This window comes from Lupinus angustifolius, chromosome LG12 (assembly GCF_001865875.1).
Source record: "Lupinus angustifolius cultivar Tanjil chromosome LG12, LupAngTanjil_v1.0, whole genome shotgun sequence".
Lineage (NCBI taxonomy): Eukaryota > Viridiplantae > Streptophyta > Magnoliopsida > Fabales > Fabaceae > Lupinus > Lupinus angustifolius.
In genome coordinates this window covers 5,302,605-5,320,530 of record NC_032020.1, presented here as the reverse complement: position 1 = coordinate 5,320,530, position 17,926 = coordinate 5,302,605, and the positions used below count along the sequence as shown (strand labels likewise).

Here is a 17,926-nt window from a genome sequence, read left to right as displayed (position 1 = left end):
TCTCCAAATTCTGGCAGTATACCAATCTACATCTTTCGTTTCACCTTTTTCATCCCAAGTTCCGGCAGTACACTGACTTGCGCTCTTGGTTTTTATCCTTATGTCTCCAAATTTCAGCACAACACTAACATGCGTCTTTGGTTTTACCTTTTCCATCTCAAGTTTCGGCACTACACGGACTTGCATTCTTGGTCTTATGCTTGTGTCTCCAACTTCCAGTAGTGCACCAACCTACGTCTTTGGTTTCACCTTTTCCATTCCAAGTTCTGGCAGTACATTGACATGCATTCTTGGTCTTTATCTTTATATCTCCAAATTCTCGCACTACACTGACCGACATCTTTGGTTTCACCTTTTCACCCTAAGTTCCAGCAATATACTGACATGTGTTCTTGGTCTTTATCCTTGTGTCTCTAAGTTCCGACATTCACATATCATGATAACCCTCAAACTTAGTCTATATGTTATCTGATAAGCAACAAGTAAAATTGAGCAATAGTGAACACCTATTTTTTCCCTCCCAGAAAAAGCTCATACCCTTTTCTATAAAAATAAAAATAATTTCCACAAAAATAAATACACAAATAAAAAATAAAATAATAGGTTCTAGAAACATGTAAAAATTTCTCAAAAAAAAGTTTTAAATAAATGGCAACAACTAATTTTTGTAGAAACGTACACATTTTTTTATTAATGTTTTATAAATAAAAAATAATTAAAATTATTTTTATTAATATTTTATGATTACTAAATTAAATAAATAAAAACCTATGGGATATTCCTAGAATCCCGTTTGAATTTTATATATGCAAAAACAAAAACAAACAAAAAAACATGGTCAAGTGACCAGTTAAAATAAAGTGGGATCTTATCCCCTAAAAAATGCAAAAATTAAATGGGACCATATCTCTTACAATGTGCAAAAAAATATGAAGATAAAAGATTTTTAGGAATGGGGATATAGAAATTTGCTATAAATAGGTAGCTTGGATTTGGTGAAAAAGGGAACCATCAATAGAAAAGGCAAAGGTAGAAAGCTTAGGGATTTGTGTATAGAGAGAAAAAGTATGCAGAAAATCCCAAAAACAATTGCAATGGGGTGAAGTTCTATTCCGGCGAGGTCAGGTTTAGAGGAAGAGTGGTATGACCTAGTTCCCATCTAGTGATCGTCGTCCATGTGTCACCAAGGGTCAGTGTTTACTTTGACTGAGGCCAAAGCCAATCAGGACACGACACTAGTCGGATGTAGCTCACCTTGTGTAGAAGCGACCACATCGGATCGAGGCACCCCATTCCTAGCATAAGATCCTTTGCAGTCGTGTGTATTTATAGCACCATGTTCCCACCGCTCTGACCAATCGAGCCATGACAACGAAGCGGATGTCCACTACGTGTGTAGACGTGGGTGCAACAGATAAGCGTTTCTCCCCATCCTTCGATCCTTTGTTGACGAGTTTACTGTAATCTCGGTACACCCTCTATCAAACAAACTTGATTCGTTCACATGGTGCCCAACCCTACACTAACCATAAGCTAAGTGACATGTAGGCCACCATCACTACTCCCTTCTGCACACGATCAAAGCCCACTCATGTATAGATTATCTTCTTTATTCATTTTTCCAATACAATTTTTTTTAAAAAAATAATAATAATCATATTCAACTAATAAAAAATTATTTTTTGAATAGTAAGTAGAAATATAAGATATTAAATAAATTTTTTTGAACAGGAAAATTATTTTTTTTGTGGATAAATAGTACCAATAAAGAAGAATAAAAATTTCTTTAATAAAATTATTAATTAACAATTATTATGATATTTTTTTATCAAGTAAATAAATTCTTTTTTAATGTAATTAAATAAAAATTGTGTCATTAATAAAAACTCAGAACCATGTTTTTAAAAATATAAAAATGACGTTTAATAAAAAAAACTATTTGATTCAAAAAGGTTTTCACATAACATTATTAGTATTTATAAAATATTATAATTTTTGGAGATTAATCAAAGGATAGAGGCAGGTCGTTGTAACACTTTTTATCATCATATCCTCCTTGAACAGTCGTGCACGTCTCTTCACACGATTAATTCTTAAATTAAGAAGAAAAAATAAAAAAATTATTAGAATTATTTTCAAATATCTCCTTAAGATGGGATGCAATGCATGCATTAAATTATGCTACTTCGACCTTCTTAAGGGATAATATTTTCAATCCTCTTTGAAATGAGATACGATACGGACATTAGTTTATGTTGTTTCACCATTTTTAAAGTGATAATTATTTTACCAACAAACCATTTTAAAACCTAGAACTACGTAGTCTTGATTTCCTAAAGCATTTGGGGATACGTGGGAGCAAGATTAATTCTTGTCAGACACAAACATAAAATATATTTTGTTCTTAACAAGTTAATAATCAAGCAGTATTTAATTCATGCAAATTTACTATTTCGTTATGGACGAGTGAGTTGCTAATACCTTTCACATTCTATAACCAATTTCCCGAACCTATAACTCTAATTCGAAAGAACATTTTATCTTAATTTGGAATTTATTTGGGTTTTTCATGTTTTAACCATAAAAGATGTTGTGGCGACTCCCGAAGAGGTCATGTAGCCAAAAATAGGGATGTGACAAAATTATGCTTCCTATTGGTGTTAGTAATTTTTGAAGACTTTAAGAATGTCTTTGTTGAAGAAGTTACCACATGACTACCACCTTTGAGGAGAATATAGCATCACATGGATCTCATTCTCAGAGCTTCATTATAGGAGCAATCCAAATGAAACAAAATAGATTCAAAGGCAAGTGAGAGAGCTCATGGATAAAGAGTGGGTTTGAGAGAGTATGAGTCTGTGTGTAGTCCCAATGATCTTAATACCAAAGAAAGATGGTAAGTGAAGAATATGCATTGACTAGAGGGCTATTAATAATCATGATCAAGTACCAACATCCCATACCAAGGTTAGATGACCTTCTTGATAAATTGCATGGTGCCCAATATTTTTCTAAAGTTGATTTAAGGAATGATTATCCACAAATTTGGATTTTATGAGTGACTTGTTATATATATATATATATGAAGTGACTCAAGTGAGAACAATTCTCATATAAAAATTGTGAGAATAATAAATCTCAGCCTTATAATTAATCATGGATGGTTAGAATTAAAAGTTAATTATTGGTCATATGATACTCATGTGCATATATCTTTTAATCTTAACCATTCAAATAAGATTCAATGATCCATATTAAATGTTCTCATTTATCATGATAACGTATTGTTCACACATCAATCGCTCCCTATATATATATAATATGGACCATTGAATCTTATTTGAACAATCAAAATTAAAAGATACATGCACATGCATTTTTAAGTGGTCATATGACCAAAAAATAATTTTTAATCATAAATATCTATGATTGATTGTAAGATTCAGATTTATTATTCTCATAGTTTTTATAAAATAATTGTTCTCATAGTTTTATTAAAGAATTGTTCTAATTTTATATCATATGTATTGAATGTGTTATAACACTCATATGTCGTAGATATGTGATGGAGCCTAGAGCTTCCGGAAGAAAATTGTTTATCATCTTACACCATGATGAAGATGAGGGGCAAACACTTCCAGTAGGTGTGGCATGTGCAAAATTTTAATCATGAAACGAGGATTCAGGGCATTTAAAGCTATGTATGCAGTCATATTTTTGCTAAATGTTAATTATATTATAATTTAGAGTCATGAAATTTGTTACGAGTTAATGTGCATTAAAGGTTATACCTTATACTAGATTCAATGGACATTTCCGTACTTCTATTGTTAGAGGAATGTCACAGTTTTATTTTTCTGACATTTTTTAGTGGTGCATCTAAGAAATGTGTTTGAACCATGTTAAAGACTCACTGTCATGCGGTCATACACCTGATTTTTTTTATAAATTATTTTTTAGTATTATAAATTATTTTAGAAAATTTGTATTAGATTCCAAGTTCCTTGTTGAATTTGTTCTACTCTTTTAATTTAGTGTTCATTGTCATCGTAAAATTCAATGTATGTTTTGATGTATTTTATTTTATATTTAATGAGATTTTTTAATAAAGAGATTATTAATGATTATGTACTTTTTATAATTCCACAATGTGTATTTTTGTTATAAAAAATAGGGTGTTACACTTTTTATAATTAAGTGAATTGTTACGTTTTATTATACTTTTTGTATCAGTAGTAATACTAAATTATTTTTTATTCAAGTGTTTGTTATGCAGGCTAAATTACTTAAAAGACTTTTGGCAGCAGGCAAAGTTTTCAATTTTAAAAAGGGAATATAATGTAGTTATTTGAATTCAGGTATTGTTGCTTAGGTCTATTTACGAGTTGTGTTTTGGAGAGAAATGAAGAGAAAATGAAAGCTTCAAACCCTTAATATTCCACAACTCTATTAACTAATCTGAATCTTGGAAACATTGTACATAATGTTGGAACCATAGTGGTGCTTGTGTGTTCAAGTGAAAAATATTTTAGTAGAACAAACTTATTAATCACATAAGGTGTTAATGTAGTGGTGTAAGGTCCCACTTGTTGAGAGAAGCAATCATACACTACGAAAGATGATTACTGCAATATCCATAAGGTGTGTGATACTCTTGGTGGAAGCGACTCAAGTGAGAATATTTCTCATATAAAACTGTGAGACTAACAAATATAAGTCTTACAATCAATCATTAATGATTAGGATTAAAAGCTAGTTATCGATAACATAATAGTTATATTAAAAAACTTATAATCCCATATATTTAAATAAGTATATATTAAATTTGGAAGTATAAATAAATAAGTATTTTTGGCCAATAGGTATAACTTATACTTAATTATCTTGTATAAATAATATAAGTTATGAGTGTGATAACTCATCTAATATCTATGATATAAAATATACAGAGGGGTTAATAAAGTTATTATATAAAAAGTATGAGAATAATAAATGTGGGTCTTACAATTAATTGTGGATAATTAAATTAAAAGTTTAGTTTTTGGTCACATGATCAATTAATAAAGTCATATATATTTATCTTTCAATCTTAACCGTTCAAATAAAATATAATGATCCATATTAAATGTTGTCCTTTCTCAAAATACACCATTTGATATATTCATTTTTACATAAAATCTTCCCTCTTATCTAATATGTATCATTCATTAAAATAGTGTAATATAAATGGATGGTATAAAATTTTACACACAATTAATACATTTATGATTCACAATTTATATGATTTCTTTTATGGGAATAAAGTATTTCATTATATAAGGAGATAAATTATTTCTTTTAGTTAATAAAATTATGAAATGAATTCATATTTAATTATTTTCTGTAAAAATATTTTTAAAAAGTAAAAAATATGACATGTGTCATGATTTTATTAGCCGGAGGAAATAACTTAGTTCATGAAATAAGTATATATTTTATTCTTTTTTTTATTTAGTAGTTAGACTAATATGTATATTAGCTGGGAAAAAAAACTGTTGGATAAACTGAAAACAAAAGTAAACACGTGCCACAATAAAAATAAGGCAACTTTCCATGCCTAAGATTTATTTCCTTTCAGAGAAAAAGGTAAAGTTGTAAAATCTTAAATCTGTTATGACTTGTAAAAGATTCATTACTTTTTGACCTATATAGAAGACTAAGAGAAGTAATACTAGGTTGGTAGGAGAGGAATCAGAATACAAAAGGAAAAACAAAACATCGCGTCATATCAATTATTCTCTTCTTTTGCTCAGTTCAGTCTCAATATTTATTTATCACAATCACAATAAATAAGGTTAGTACCTCCATCATTACTCACCACAGCCAGACTCTAAAATTTGGCATGTGATGAAACTGAATAGCAAACGCAATCCCAATTTAAAATTTTGTGCTTTCTTATTTGTTATCTCCGTTTGCATGCATGATTTACGTGTATGTTTTTTTTCATTCATCACCTTTTGGCTAGTATGTTAAATTGTAGCCCACAATCATAATTGTTACCATGTAGTTGTATTTTTTCATATCTATCTGTTTCCTTACAGGGTAGGTATTAGATTCTCGTCATCCATGTTTTCATATTGTTTTTTAAAAGAATTGTGGCCAGGGTGGTTTTCACGAAATCACAAATTCATAGTTTTGCTTTCCTCCCAACCTAAATTCTACTTTATAAGCAAATTTGCTCAATTTTCCTGTAGGTTTTGTTAACTTTGATTTAAGTGATATATCTAATTATCTGTTTATTTGTTTTCAGAAACCTGTAAATTGACGTTTGTAGGTAACAAACAGCTAAAGGAAGCATCAAATAGGAAGTCTGCTGTGATATTATGGCAGATGTCAAAAGAGTACATGATGTGGTAGAAGACAGTTTATATACCGAAGATGGGACACTTGACATTAACAAAAAACCTGCCAACAAGAAGAAGACTGGAAATTGGAAAGCGTGCAGCTTTATTCTTGGTATTAATGTTCTTTGTACTTCTAGGGTCTTTTTTCGAGTTGGTTTTTGGAAAGTAACAAAGATAAGAGAATGGTTTGAGAGCCATAAAATATACTTGTGTGACAATTCTGAAACCTTCCATTTTCCTTCTTCCCCTCAAAAACTGAACTCGTAAGCAAACCCTTACGATCTGTTTGCAAGAGTTGGTTATCAGAGAGCAATGATGGAAATGAAAGCTTCAAAGTCGTAAAATACATTTGTGAGTTGACTCTTAAGCTGTCCCTTTCCTTTCCTATCACTCTAAAAATGAACTCGTGAATAGACTTTTAATTAGGGTCTGTTTGCTAGTTGTGGAAGGAAATGAAAGAAAATGGAAGGTTTCAGAGCCATGAAATGTACTTATGAAATTATTCTGAAGTTTTCTTTTTTCGTTCAATCCCTTCCTAAACTCAACTTGCAAATAAATTCTTAGAGTCTTTGCTTATGTAATGATCCAAACCATCTGTGGTACATTCCTGCATTAGAATTTGATTACTTTGAGATGTTGAAAATTAATTGTAACAGGAAATGAAACTTGTGAAAGATTGGCATACTATGGCATGAGTACAAACCTTGTTAACTATCTCCAAGAGCGTTTCAACCAAGGAAGCGCAACTGCTGCAAATAATGTTACAACCTGGTCAGGGACATGTTACCTCACACCATTACTTGGAGCCTTTTTAGCTGATTCGTACTTAGGAAGATTCTGGACAATTGCCATTTTCTCAACTATCTATGTCATTGTAAGTTAATTTGAAGATTATGCTTTCTTGCTAGTTGAAAACTTGAAATCCACCTTATGTCAAAGGCATTTAGTCTGCAATTTTTCCGATTTGTGCTAATTTTATTTGAAGTTTTTAGTCATCAAGGATCAAAATATGATTAGACAATAAAGTCTTCTAAGAAAAAAAATTGTTTATGTTGTCTTTCTTAGTTTATTATATATTCTTTATTTCCAGCATAATTCAAAACTTCTCTGTAAAGTTTGTCGGTTTTTATTTTGTCTGGGCAGTTAAGCTAATTGAATTTCTTCTATAACCATGTAGCTTTTAACTCCTGAAAAATGTGGTCAGTTTTACTATATTTGCGAACAACTGGTATTAATCTTATCTCTAGTTTTATGTAATAATCTTCACGTTATCTTTTTATGTTATTACATTTCAAAGTTTAAGTTATTCTTATATTGTGTTTTAAAACCTTTTTATGATAAATAAAAGGATAAAACAATAGGATTGTTTCCCTGTTAATTGTGGATGCTTGTTTACATTGCAGGGAATGGTGCTTCTATCATTTTCTGCTATATTGCCAGGACTAAAGCCTCCTTGTGATGGTAATGTTTGTCATCCAACATCGGGACAGACTGCTACTTGCTTCATAGCACTCTATTTGATTGCCCTTGGAACTGGTGGTATCAAACCATGTGTCTCGTCATTTGGTGCTGACCAATTTGATGAAAATGATGACTCAGAGAGGAAAAAGAAGAGCTCTTTCTTCAATTGGTTTTACTTCTCAATTAATATTGGTGCGCTCATTGCTGCGTCAGTGTTAGTTTGGATACAAATAAATGTGGGTTGGGGATGGGGTTTTGGAGTGCCTGCAGTTGCAATGGTCATTGCAATTATATTTTTCTTCATTGGTAGTAGATATTATAGACTTCAAGTTCCTGGAGGTAGTCCCCTTACAAGGATTTGTCAAGTTATAGTTGCAGCATTCCGGAAATCTGGGCTACAAGTGCCAGAAGACAAGTCTCTTCTTCATGAGACTGCAGATGCAGAATCTAACATCAAAGGAAGTCGCAAACTTGAACACACAAATAAAATGAAGTGAGTTATTAAAATTGTGTTTGTTTTTTTATAAACATTGATAAATAGAAATATTCTTTTAGTTCTTATTTCTTCATGATATATGGCTAATCATTGGCCAATTAGATAAGATTTGACAATTAAAACTAGTTGCAAGAATCTCCTTTTCGTCTTGTGAACATCATAGTAAAGCATCTTCTATTTGTATTTCCATTAAAAGGTGTGATTGAAAAGTTTCTTCTTTTGATTAATAATAAAATCCTTTGGTCCTAGGTGTTTGGATAAGGCTGCAGTAGTGACAGAATCTGAACGCATCAAAAGTTTGCCAAATCCATGGAGGTTGTGCACAGTAACACAAGTCGAAGAGCTAAAATCCGTAGTTCGTTTACTCCCGGTTTGGGCTTCATTGATTGCCTTTGCAACTGTATACAGTCAAATGAACACCATGTTTGTTTTACAAGGCAACACATTAGACCAACACATTGGCCCTAACTTCAAAATTCCATCAGCATCCCTCTCCCTTTTTGACACTCTTAGTGTACTCTTCTGGGCCCCAGTGTATGATAGCATGATTGTCCCGTTCGTAAGAAAGTTCACTGGCCATGAACGAGGATTCACACAACTTCAACGAATAGGCGTTGGCCTTGCCATCTCCGTTGTCGCCATGATTGTTGCTGGAATTTTAGAGGTTGTTCGGCTTGACATCGTCCGCAAAAATAACTACTATGACCTTGAAACCATCCCAATGTCAATCTTCTGGCAAATCCCCCAATATTTTCTTATTGGAGCTGCAGAAGTGTTTGTAAACATTGGTCAGATGGAGTTCTTTTATGATGAAGCACCTGATGCCATGCGAAGCCTGTGTTCAGCGCTCTCTCTCACAACGAATGCGCTGGGAAATTACGTGAGCACTGTCCTTGTTATTATCGTAACAAAAATCACTAAAAGGAATGGATCGCTCGGATGGATTCCAAACAATATGAATAGGGGCCATCTTGACTACTTCTATTGGCTATTGACCATCCTCAGCTTGCTCAACTTCCTTGTATATCTATTGATTGCTAAGAGGTATATATACAAAAAGGATGCTGGACATGCTCATTGAGATATTACTATAATGATTTATAACTGTATTTGCTCTCGGGTTGTAATTTCATATTAGACCTTTTTATTTGTCATTTTCTGATGTTTAATATTTTAATTATTTGGATATAATGTACATAATTTTCTTAATTATAATTAGTTATGTTCGTTGTTTCTTGAAATTTTCTCTACTTCTCGTTCTTATTTGAGATTCGATCCCAAATCAATTTCGCTAGTTGAATATCTAAGGTACAACACTAGGTTGTCCATCATTTGTCACCTTAGTTGCCTAGAGATAATGTAGAGTTGATCCCAACTTGGAATTCTTTTTTGGTACATTCTTTCTTTTTGGTACATATATCAACTTGGAATATGATTGTTTGTTATATAATTATTTTTCAGGGGATGAGTTTTTTTTAAGTGAAAATGAAGAAAAATAGAAATTTGTCATTAGTATATAGTCTAGCTCATGTAAATGATATGATTGTTTTTAGGACTTGTGAGATTTGCATCTAAGTTTACCTAACCTAGACTCAATAACTAAGACACAATCTACGACTATTAATGATGATTCTATTTATGACTCTAGTCTTGACATGAAGTTCTTGAGTCCTTGACATGTTGATTTGTTGAGTTATCTTTAAGCTTTCACTAAATCATTATCTTCATCAAAACATAGGCAATCTAATAGTGTTATCTTGACACTTTGCACTTTCAATTGTATATCAAAGACAAGCTTGAAGGGATGAACAAATCAACAAACAATAAAGTGAAGACTCAAGTTCACACAAGCTAAAGCATTCAAGAAGATCTAGAGGCTAAGTGTTTTTATATCTTTATTAGGTTTTAAGATGATTGCTTAGAAAGAGTCTAGGCTATGGTGAATCCTAATAGAAGTCTCAGAAGCTAAAATCAATTATAACTAAAATGAGAATTACATATATACATACATGATTTACATGCACATGCTTAAATACATGATCATATGATTTTCATGCATCTAAAAAGAGTTTTAAATCATACATAATTCAAAGTCATGCATCATACTTTTAAAAATCATGTAGGAGGTTCATAACATATTGAAATATCTTTTCGAAAAATCTTTAATTGATTAAGAGTTATTTTAATCGATTAAGCATTAAAATCTTAGGAACCCGTTAATCGATTAAGTATAGGTTTAATCGATTAAGGGTTGTTACAATTTCTAGTTTCTTGTATTTTTAAAGAGTCGTTAATCGATTAAGATTTAGTGATAATCGATTATCTGCACCATAAAACAAAATTGTAAATTTAACCAAGTTTTTTCCATGTTGCATAATAATATTTGAAAAATAGGATAGAACACTCACACGAAAAGCAGAGAGATTTCACATAGTTCTAAAAATCATTGCTCTTACACTTTCATATCTTAAGAGAGATTTTCAAAGTGTTCTTTTGAAAAGAGAGAAAAGAGAGAATCTTTAGAAAGATTTCCGAAGAGCTTAATTGTCATATTTTTTTGTAAATAAACCTTGCATCTCACATTTTCTATATTTTGGTTTTGTGAGATTTGTAGAAGGGTTCTTAGATTCTAGAAGAGTGAATATTATGCACACATAGGTGCATCAATAACTTGAAAGGTTTAGACATTTGCATAGACATATTCTCTTGGTGTGTTTAGTATCACCCTTGATAGAGAATTGGTTTGGGAAAACCCTAGCTGTGGTTAGGTAGTAGTGGTTGTCTTCACAAAGGCAAGAAGCCTATGGTAGAGCGAGAAATTGGATGGGGCTAGAATCGCGAAAGGTGTTGGTATCCAAGTAGGGGAGTAGAATGGTCAAACCGGGTTTAGGGCTCAACAGATCCAAGAAAGAAGTTCTTGCATGTTGTATTGGAATTGTGTTTGTAAGAAATAATAATATTCCTTAGTGAAGAAAAATCTCCCAAGATCAAAAGGGGATACATGGATGTAGTTTATAAGTGAACCCGCAAATGAACCACAATAAAAGTCGTGGCTCATTCTTCTCAACCCTTAACTCTTTACATTTCCATATTACATGATTTACTTAACTTGACATGCATTTCATTCTGAGTTATTTGCATATTCTGTTATGTGCATTTATTGTTCTTAACCGTCTTTAAAAGTGCATATAAGTTTAGTTTAATCTTGGTAATCTTGAAGATCAAAGAAAATTGTTTTTCATATAACAAGAACTGAATAATCGATTAGGTTCTTTAGTTAATCGATTATCTGCAGAATGAGTTAATCGATTATATGTGGTGTCAATCGATTAAACAGTGAGTAAAATTGTAAAATATATTTGTTAATCGAGCAACGATAATTATGTATCGTATCACCTATTCACCCACTCTCTAGGTGAATTATAGAGCCATGTGGAACCCATCGGAAATTTGGGTTATTGTTTTTCTAGCTATTTGGATTCTTAGGCTCATAAATAGAGTCTTCGACCTCTTGGAAAAACACACAAGTTGTGACACATTTTTGAACTTTTACTCTAATCCTTCTACTCTCTCTTCTCTATCGACACGCTTCCAACTATTTTCTCTCTTTCTGTCTGTGACATATATCTTCGAGTGACATTAGCCACATCCTTGAATGCCCAAAGTCATGTGTAGGTGTAATTCTAGAAAGGTTTCCGCAATTCAATGATTATCCGAAACAATGGCATGAGTTGTTTTATTTTTGGGACGTCGTGGTTGATATTCTACTTACACATTTTTAATACTATCGATAAATGCCTTAAAGATAGCGATGTAGTACACGACTCAATTCAATAATATATTTGGTCACAATAATATTTTAATCCAATTTTTAACAACTTTTATATTTGGATTTTTAACATAGTAGTCTTAGTGTTATTTATGCTCACAATTATGTTCTTTTATATAACTCTAGACATTTATATAACAACACTCACATCTTATTTCTATTCTAGCCAATTTACTATTTGTTTCTATAAATCCCAAACATGCTCTTTCCCCCTTTCATCTCTATTTGGATTGATGAAACATAAGTTAATATAATAGTATAAAAACAATAAGGCTTTATTTGAGAGTCTTATTTTGGCAGGGGATAAAGGGAAGTGATGTCTTTAAAAAAAAAATCCCTGTTGTTTGGGGGTTGGGAGAAAGAGAGGGAACAAGAGGTTTTCTGGAGCCCACTAAAATCCTCCACATGCTCACTCTCACAGTTCCCCTAATTTGAGGTTTTTGTAGACACAAACATGTCAAAGTACCTAAATACCTTTACTAAAATTTTATAATTATATTTTTGTCATTTCTTATTGTTAATTAGATTTTAAAGGAAGAATAAAAAAAATATTCTTATATTCTCATTACTTTAGTCTTCTCTCGTGTAATTTCTTACTCTTGTACAATGGAGATGTTTGTCTTCCTCTTCTATTCCTCCATCTTTGCCCTTTCATTCCTCTCATTCAATTTCACTCATAACTCCCAACATAGCCTAAAATGAAAATATCATAAAATAATCTTCCAAATTCTATGATTTCCCCTCTTAGATTTAAGAGGATAATGTATCTCATGTTAGCAGAATATATCTTATCTCTGGTAACCAATCATATGTGGCATTTTGTATAAATTTTTATTTTCTTAAAAAGTCCAAAAAATAAGGCACATAATACCAATGGAATTGCCAAGCCCACCAATAGTCCTTAGAACCATCATCCAAACACCACTGATAGTTGAAAATGCTCCTATGCCTTCTCTCATGGTTGTCTTCATTAAGTCTGCAATAGTGGCCTTTATGGCCCTTTCCTCAACTTGTTTGAAAGTAGAGATTCTGCTGGTGCGAATCGACAAGTTGAGGGTCAGGAAATTAGTTGAGGTTGTTCCAATGTTGGTGGCGGCGATGATGGTGGGCTCGACCTGTTGGAGGAGCCACTCGATGGTCTTGTCATTGGCCTTGTGTCCCAATTCTCTGGTCAATTGGAAAACCTTAGCGACACAGGTGGCTGGCTTTCGAATTTTGCAGCTGTGGCCGTCTACTTTGGTGTGCTTGTCCTTAGTAGATCGTTTGGGAGGGTTGGGAAGTAGAGATGACAACATTATTCATAATTCACAATCCATCAAAATTAATTCATCCAAATTAAATTTATTCGTTAGAGATAATGAATTTAAATGGATATAATCCAATGGATAGTGTTGATAATGAATGGATTTATATTCATCCATTATATCCAATGGATATTCAATCCATCCAAATAAATAAAAACAAAACTTTTTTTCTCATAAAGCAACATACAAAGCCAACTTTGCTATGTAAACCCAATGTGCAAAATATAAATCAATGTTATTAATATCATATCGATCATCAAACCGGTTAGAGTAGTGATATAGTGTTATGGCGGTTCAACCAGTGGTTCACTATTAAACCGTATACTAGTGAAGTTAGATATTCTTATATTTAATACTAATATAATAATATTAATACTAATATAATAATATTAATGTTGAAAAATCAATAAAGAAGACAATAACTATTTTTATTTATACCACTTAAAATATTTATTGTAGACAATGTTTTAGATGTATAAAAAATATAGTAGTTGTGTGTTTGATTTCTATACAAATATTTTGGTAAAAATAAATCATTTTCATTAAAAATAATTTTAAATGAAACCAACCGGTATGAACTGTACGATTCAATTGCAAACCGGTCGATATGATCAATACGGTTCAATTGAAAATTGGCCGTATAACCAGTTTTTACCCATATAATTGCATGACTGTTATAAATGTTATATCGTAGTAGTATTAAGACTGAGAACCAGTTTTGATATTAGTGATATAAACTACTATTTTCCTATCAAAAGGATTTCTTCAACAATATTATCATTTTCATGAGAGTATTCTTTCAAAAAGTTTCAATAAGAATTGATATAACATTTTGTATCATGATTGAGCATAAGAAAAAAATACATGATTGCATAATACAGTATCTCTAATCTCAACTACATTGTTGTCTTGAGCTTTCACAGGTAAATTTAAATACTGCGATTTTTATCCTTCAAAATATGTTTCAGCTCATATTAAAAAAATGGATTGGATATCCATCCAATCCACTAAAATAGATATATGATGAAATGGATGGATTTGAATCCAATTGATATGGATGAATTGAATAGTTCAGAAATGTGATTTTATGGATTTATATTGATTAGTGGATGACTTTCCATTCATCAATTATGATCAAAATCCATATTCATCCAAATTCATCCAATTGACATCCCTACTGGGGAGGGTGGAGATGGACAATTGGGGTTCAGATCTGGGTAGTTGAGGAGGGATTGTTGTTGTTGAAGGAGAAGAAGTATTTGAAGAAGAAGAAGAATTAGCACGGTGGTTGATGGAGCCCATGATATGAAAAGGGCTTAAATGAGGTTGAGAAGGTGGGTGGTGATCAATAATGTCATTCTTCTTCTCACTCACCATCCATACTTTATTTGATTTCCTTTTTATTAGACAATAGATAGTGTAAGGGGTTGTTAGAGAGATAGAAATAAAGTGTTGTATTTAGTTTGGAGGCAACTTGAGTAGTGAGACTGTGAGTTTGTTTGTGGGGTTCTCAGTTGTAGGTGGTGTTTGGATGATGGTTCAAGGACTCTTGGGGGGCTGGCAATTCCATTGGTATCAATATTCCTTATTTCTGTAGACTTTTTAAGAAAATAAAAAATTTAAACAAAATATCATGTCACTACATTAGTTACATGAGATAAGTTATATTCAGTTGACACGTTTAATTCCATTAAAACATTTTATTAGTCCAGGTAAGTTGACAAGGTATCCTTATCCGTTACATTTGTTACCATATCAAACTGATCATAATGTTGAGAAACGAGTGGTTCAAAGTACTTCCAGCCAAAACCTTTTCAACATTTTTCTACTGTGTCCCTTTTCTCCTTGAGTTCCCTTTCATATTGTAAACACAAACATCCTCTGTTATTAAAAACATGTTTGCCTTAAAGGCAACTCACCCTTCTTTCAATCTTGCAAATACCAACTATACAAGACTCCCCAACAGAAGAAACTCTATTTTGTGCCTCTGTAGTAGCAAGACCAATGAATCTGATTCTCAATTGCCTGAAGGTGATGCTCAGAAACAAGAGCTGCTAGCCAGAATTGCCATGATTCAGACCCAAAAGGTTCGGCTTACAGATTACTTAGATGACAGGTCTGAATATTTAGCCCAATTTGGTGAAGAAGCTAACGCTGAGCTTGATAAGATTGGAGAAGATGCCCTCAAAGGATTGGATGACGCTAGTGACAGAGTACGTTTTTTACTACTTTTTTAGTTTACTATGTCCATCATGCACATCACGAAGGACTATATATTCATGTAAAATACTTTAACTATGAGTGTTCATGTTATGGGATGAGATGAAGTTGATGGGGTATCAGTTTTGATATTTTGATTAGACTAGGCTAATATAATTTATAAATTAAAATATATGGCATAATCGGTGATTTAAATTGTGCTATAACCTCAGCTTTATTTATTGGTCTGAGTAAGATACTATTTATTTGATTTGAAATGATAAAATGAATTGAATTTTTTTTATATTCTAGATATTCCACACCTTATTGTGTCCATTCCCAATTTGTTGGTTGTTAGGATTAATATTTAAGGATAGATATTACTCCTTTTCCCTTTTAAACAAATTCAGATGATTGATGCAATAGAAATATTGTGCTTGCACTGAACATTGCAAGCGCATCACACTAATTTATATCACAACGACCGCAATTAAAAATATTTTTTAATCACAATATTATTTTTTACCACAATGATCATAATCTTTATAGCCACAGTTATATTGACCACAATTATAATAATTCACAATCACAACTACAATCGTAATTTAAAATCTGCAATAATATATAAATTTAACTATCATGTATAGCCAAGTTATAGAATTAAGAGGAAGAAGCACAAACATTGTGTGATATATATCAAAACATATAATATATGTATCAATATAATTTTAAATTCAGTTTCTTAAAATTAGTGGTGTGTGGTGGAGGTGACAGGAGTATTGTTGGCAGTAATTGTGGTGGTGGTGTGGAGGCAGTGGTGGCAAGGTTGCGATGGTGATATAGACAAAGGCAGTAGCCGGGGTTAGCGGTTATGAGTGACTTCTGAAGGATGGATTTGCCAAACACCCTTACATGTCAGTGTCTGACATGTATCCGACATGGATACGTTCGAATTTGCGAAGGATACGTATCCGTAAAGTATCCAAAAATTAAAAGAATAAAATAAAATAAATAAAGAATAAGATATATTCGTTTTCAATAAACACCAACTTATTTAAAGGCCGCAAAGACTCATACCTTCACACCGCATTGACCCTTCGATAGCTGGTACTCTCTGATCCACAACTTATTTTACTTTGGATATTTTGATTTACACTTATAATTTTATCATATTTTATGTGTTTTTTATTCTTTTAGACGTATATATTGTATCCTATATTTTAGAAAAAATGTGTGTTATGTATCGGATACGTATCACGTATTCGTATCTGTTCTTCATAGACGGTGACATTTGTAGTGGAGGCAGCAATAGTAATAACTGTGTGGCAGAGATGATATGGTGATGATGGTTGTGGCGACTGGCGACCGTGGCATGTGTTGAGTTGTTTTGTGTATGTAGTCTGTCAATGTACATGTATGTACCTCTGTTGTGGAATTATAATTTATTAGGTGAAGATTAAGAATTGAGAAAGATTTTAAGTTATATTTTAATTCTATAGAACTGGTCCTTGGGATTATGACTCCAATTCTGAAAGTACTTCAAAACATGAAGATTAGAATTCAAAGCCAAATTCCAGATGGCCATCATTCAGTAATTATTTTCTACCATAAACAAATGTGTTTAAAAATTGTAACAAAGGGTCAGAAAGTGTTAGTAGGAAGTAGATCTTGAATACCCCTGATTTTAACAATTACCCTTCTGTGTTTCATTTTGTGATTTACAGATAATATCAAACATAGAGAGCCAGATGATAGCTTTTGAAGAATCTAATGAACTTAACAGACTAGAGATTCAAGAGAGTGAAAACAAGCTACTGGAGTTTGAAGGACAAGTGGAGGAGGAAAGAAATGAAGGGCTATTCTTTAAGAGCCTCGGGAAGAAGGAGTCGTTCGATAAAGAAAAAGCAAAAGGAGAAGTTGAAAACTTCAAAGATGTAACCCAAAAAAATGATGGCAACAAACCCAGGAAAAATGTTTACCTTTTCTTCATTGGCCTTCTGTCATTTGGATTAGTTAACTCTATTGCCTCATCCTCAAGTACTGATTGGAGTAAAGTTGCAGTTCTTGGAGCTATTCTAGTTGCTTTACTTTATCTGTTCATCAATGAACAAAACAAGGACAACAAGAAAGACAATCAGTGAAGAGGAATATAACTGAGGTTCATTTATTTTGATTCAATAGAAGTTTCTGAGGGAATTGTATTTAGCATAAGTTATTTGATCAACTATTTAGAGCAGTTTTGGACAACTTTGGT

The 17,926-nt window shown here is 32.1% G+C and overlaps 3 protein-coding genes across 3 annotated transcripts; 2 read left to right on the top strand and 1 right to left on the bottom strand.

Moving 5' to 3' along the window:
* Positions 6,193-9,465, top strand: LOC109361441 (protein NRT1/ PTR FAMILY 8.1-like). Its single transcript, XM_019606894.1, has 4 exons — positions 6,193-6,495; positions 7,040-7,257; positions 7,787-8,337; positions 8,590-9,465. Exons 1-4 carry the CDS (start codon positions 6,363-6,365, stop codon positions 9,419-9,421), a joined length of 1,734 nt encoding a protein of 577 aa, XP_019462439.1. The 5' UTR covers positions 6,193-6,362; the 3' UTR covers positions 9,422-9,465.
* On the bottom strand, positions 12,840-13,464 carry LOC109361827 (transcription factor TCP15-like). Its single transcript, XM_019607363.1, has 2 exons — positions 13,041-13,464; positions 12,840-12,862 (listed from the first exon to the last, which is right to left on the bottom strand). Exons 1-2 carry the CDS (start codon positions 13,462-13,464, stop codon positions 12,840-12,842), a joined length of 447 nt encoding a protein of 148 aa, XP_019462908.1.
* LOC109363096 lies at positions 15,279-17,912 on the top strand. The gene is made up of 2 exons (XM_019609280.1): positions 15,279-15,686; positions 17,397-17,912. Exons 1-2 carry the CDS (start codon positions 15,369-15,371, stop codon positions 17,811-17,813), a joined length of 735 nt encoding a protein of 244 aa, XP_019464825.1. The 5' UTR covers positions 15,279-15,368; the 3' UTR covers positions 17,814-17,912.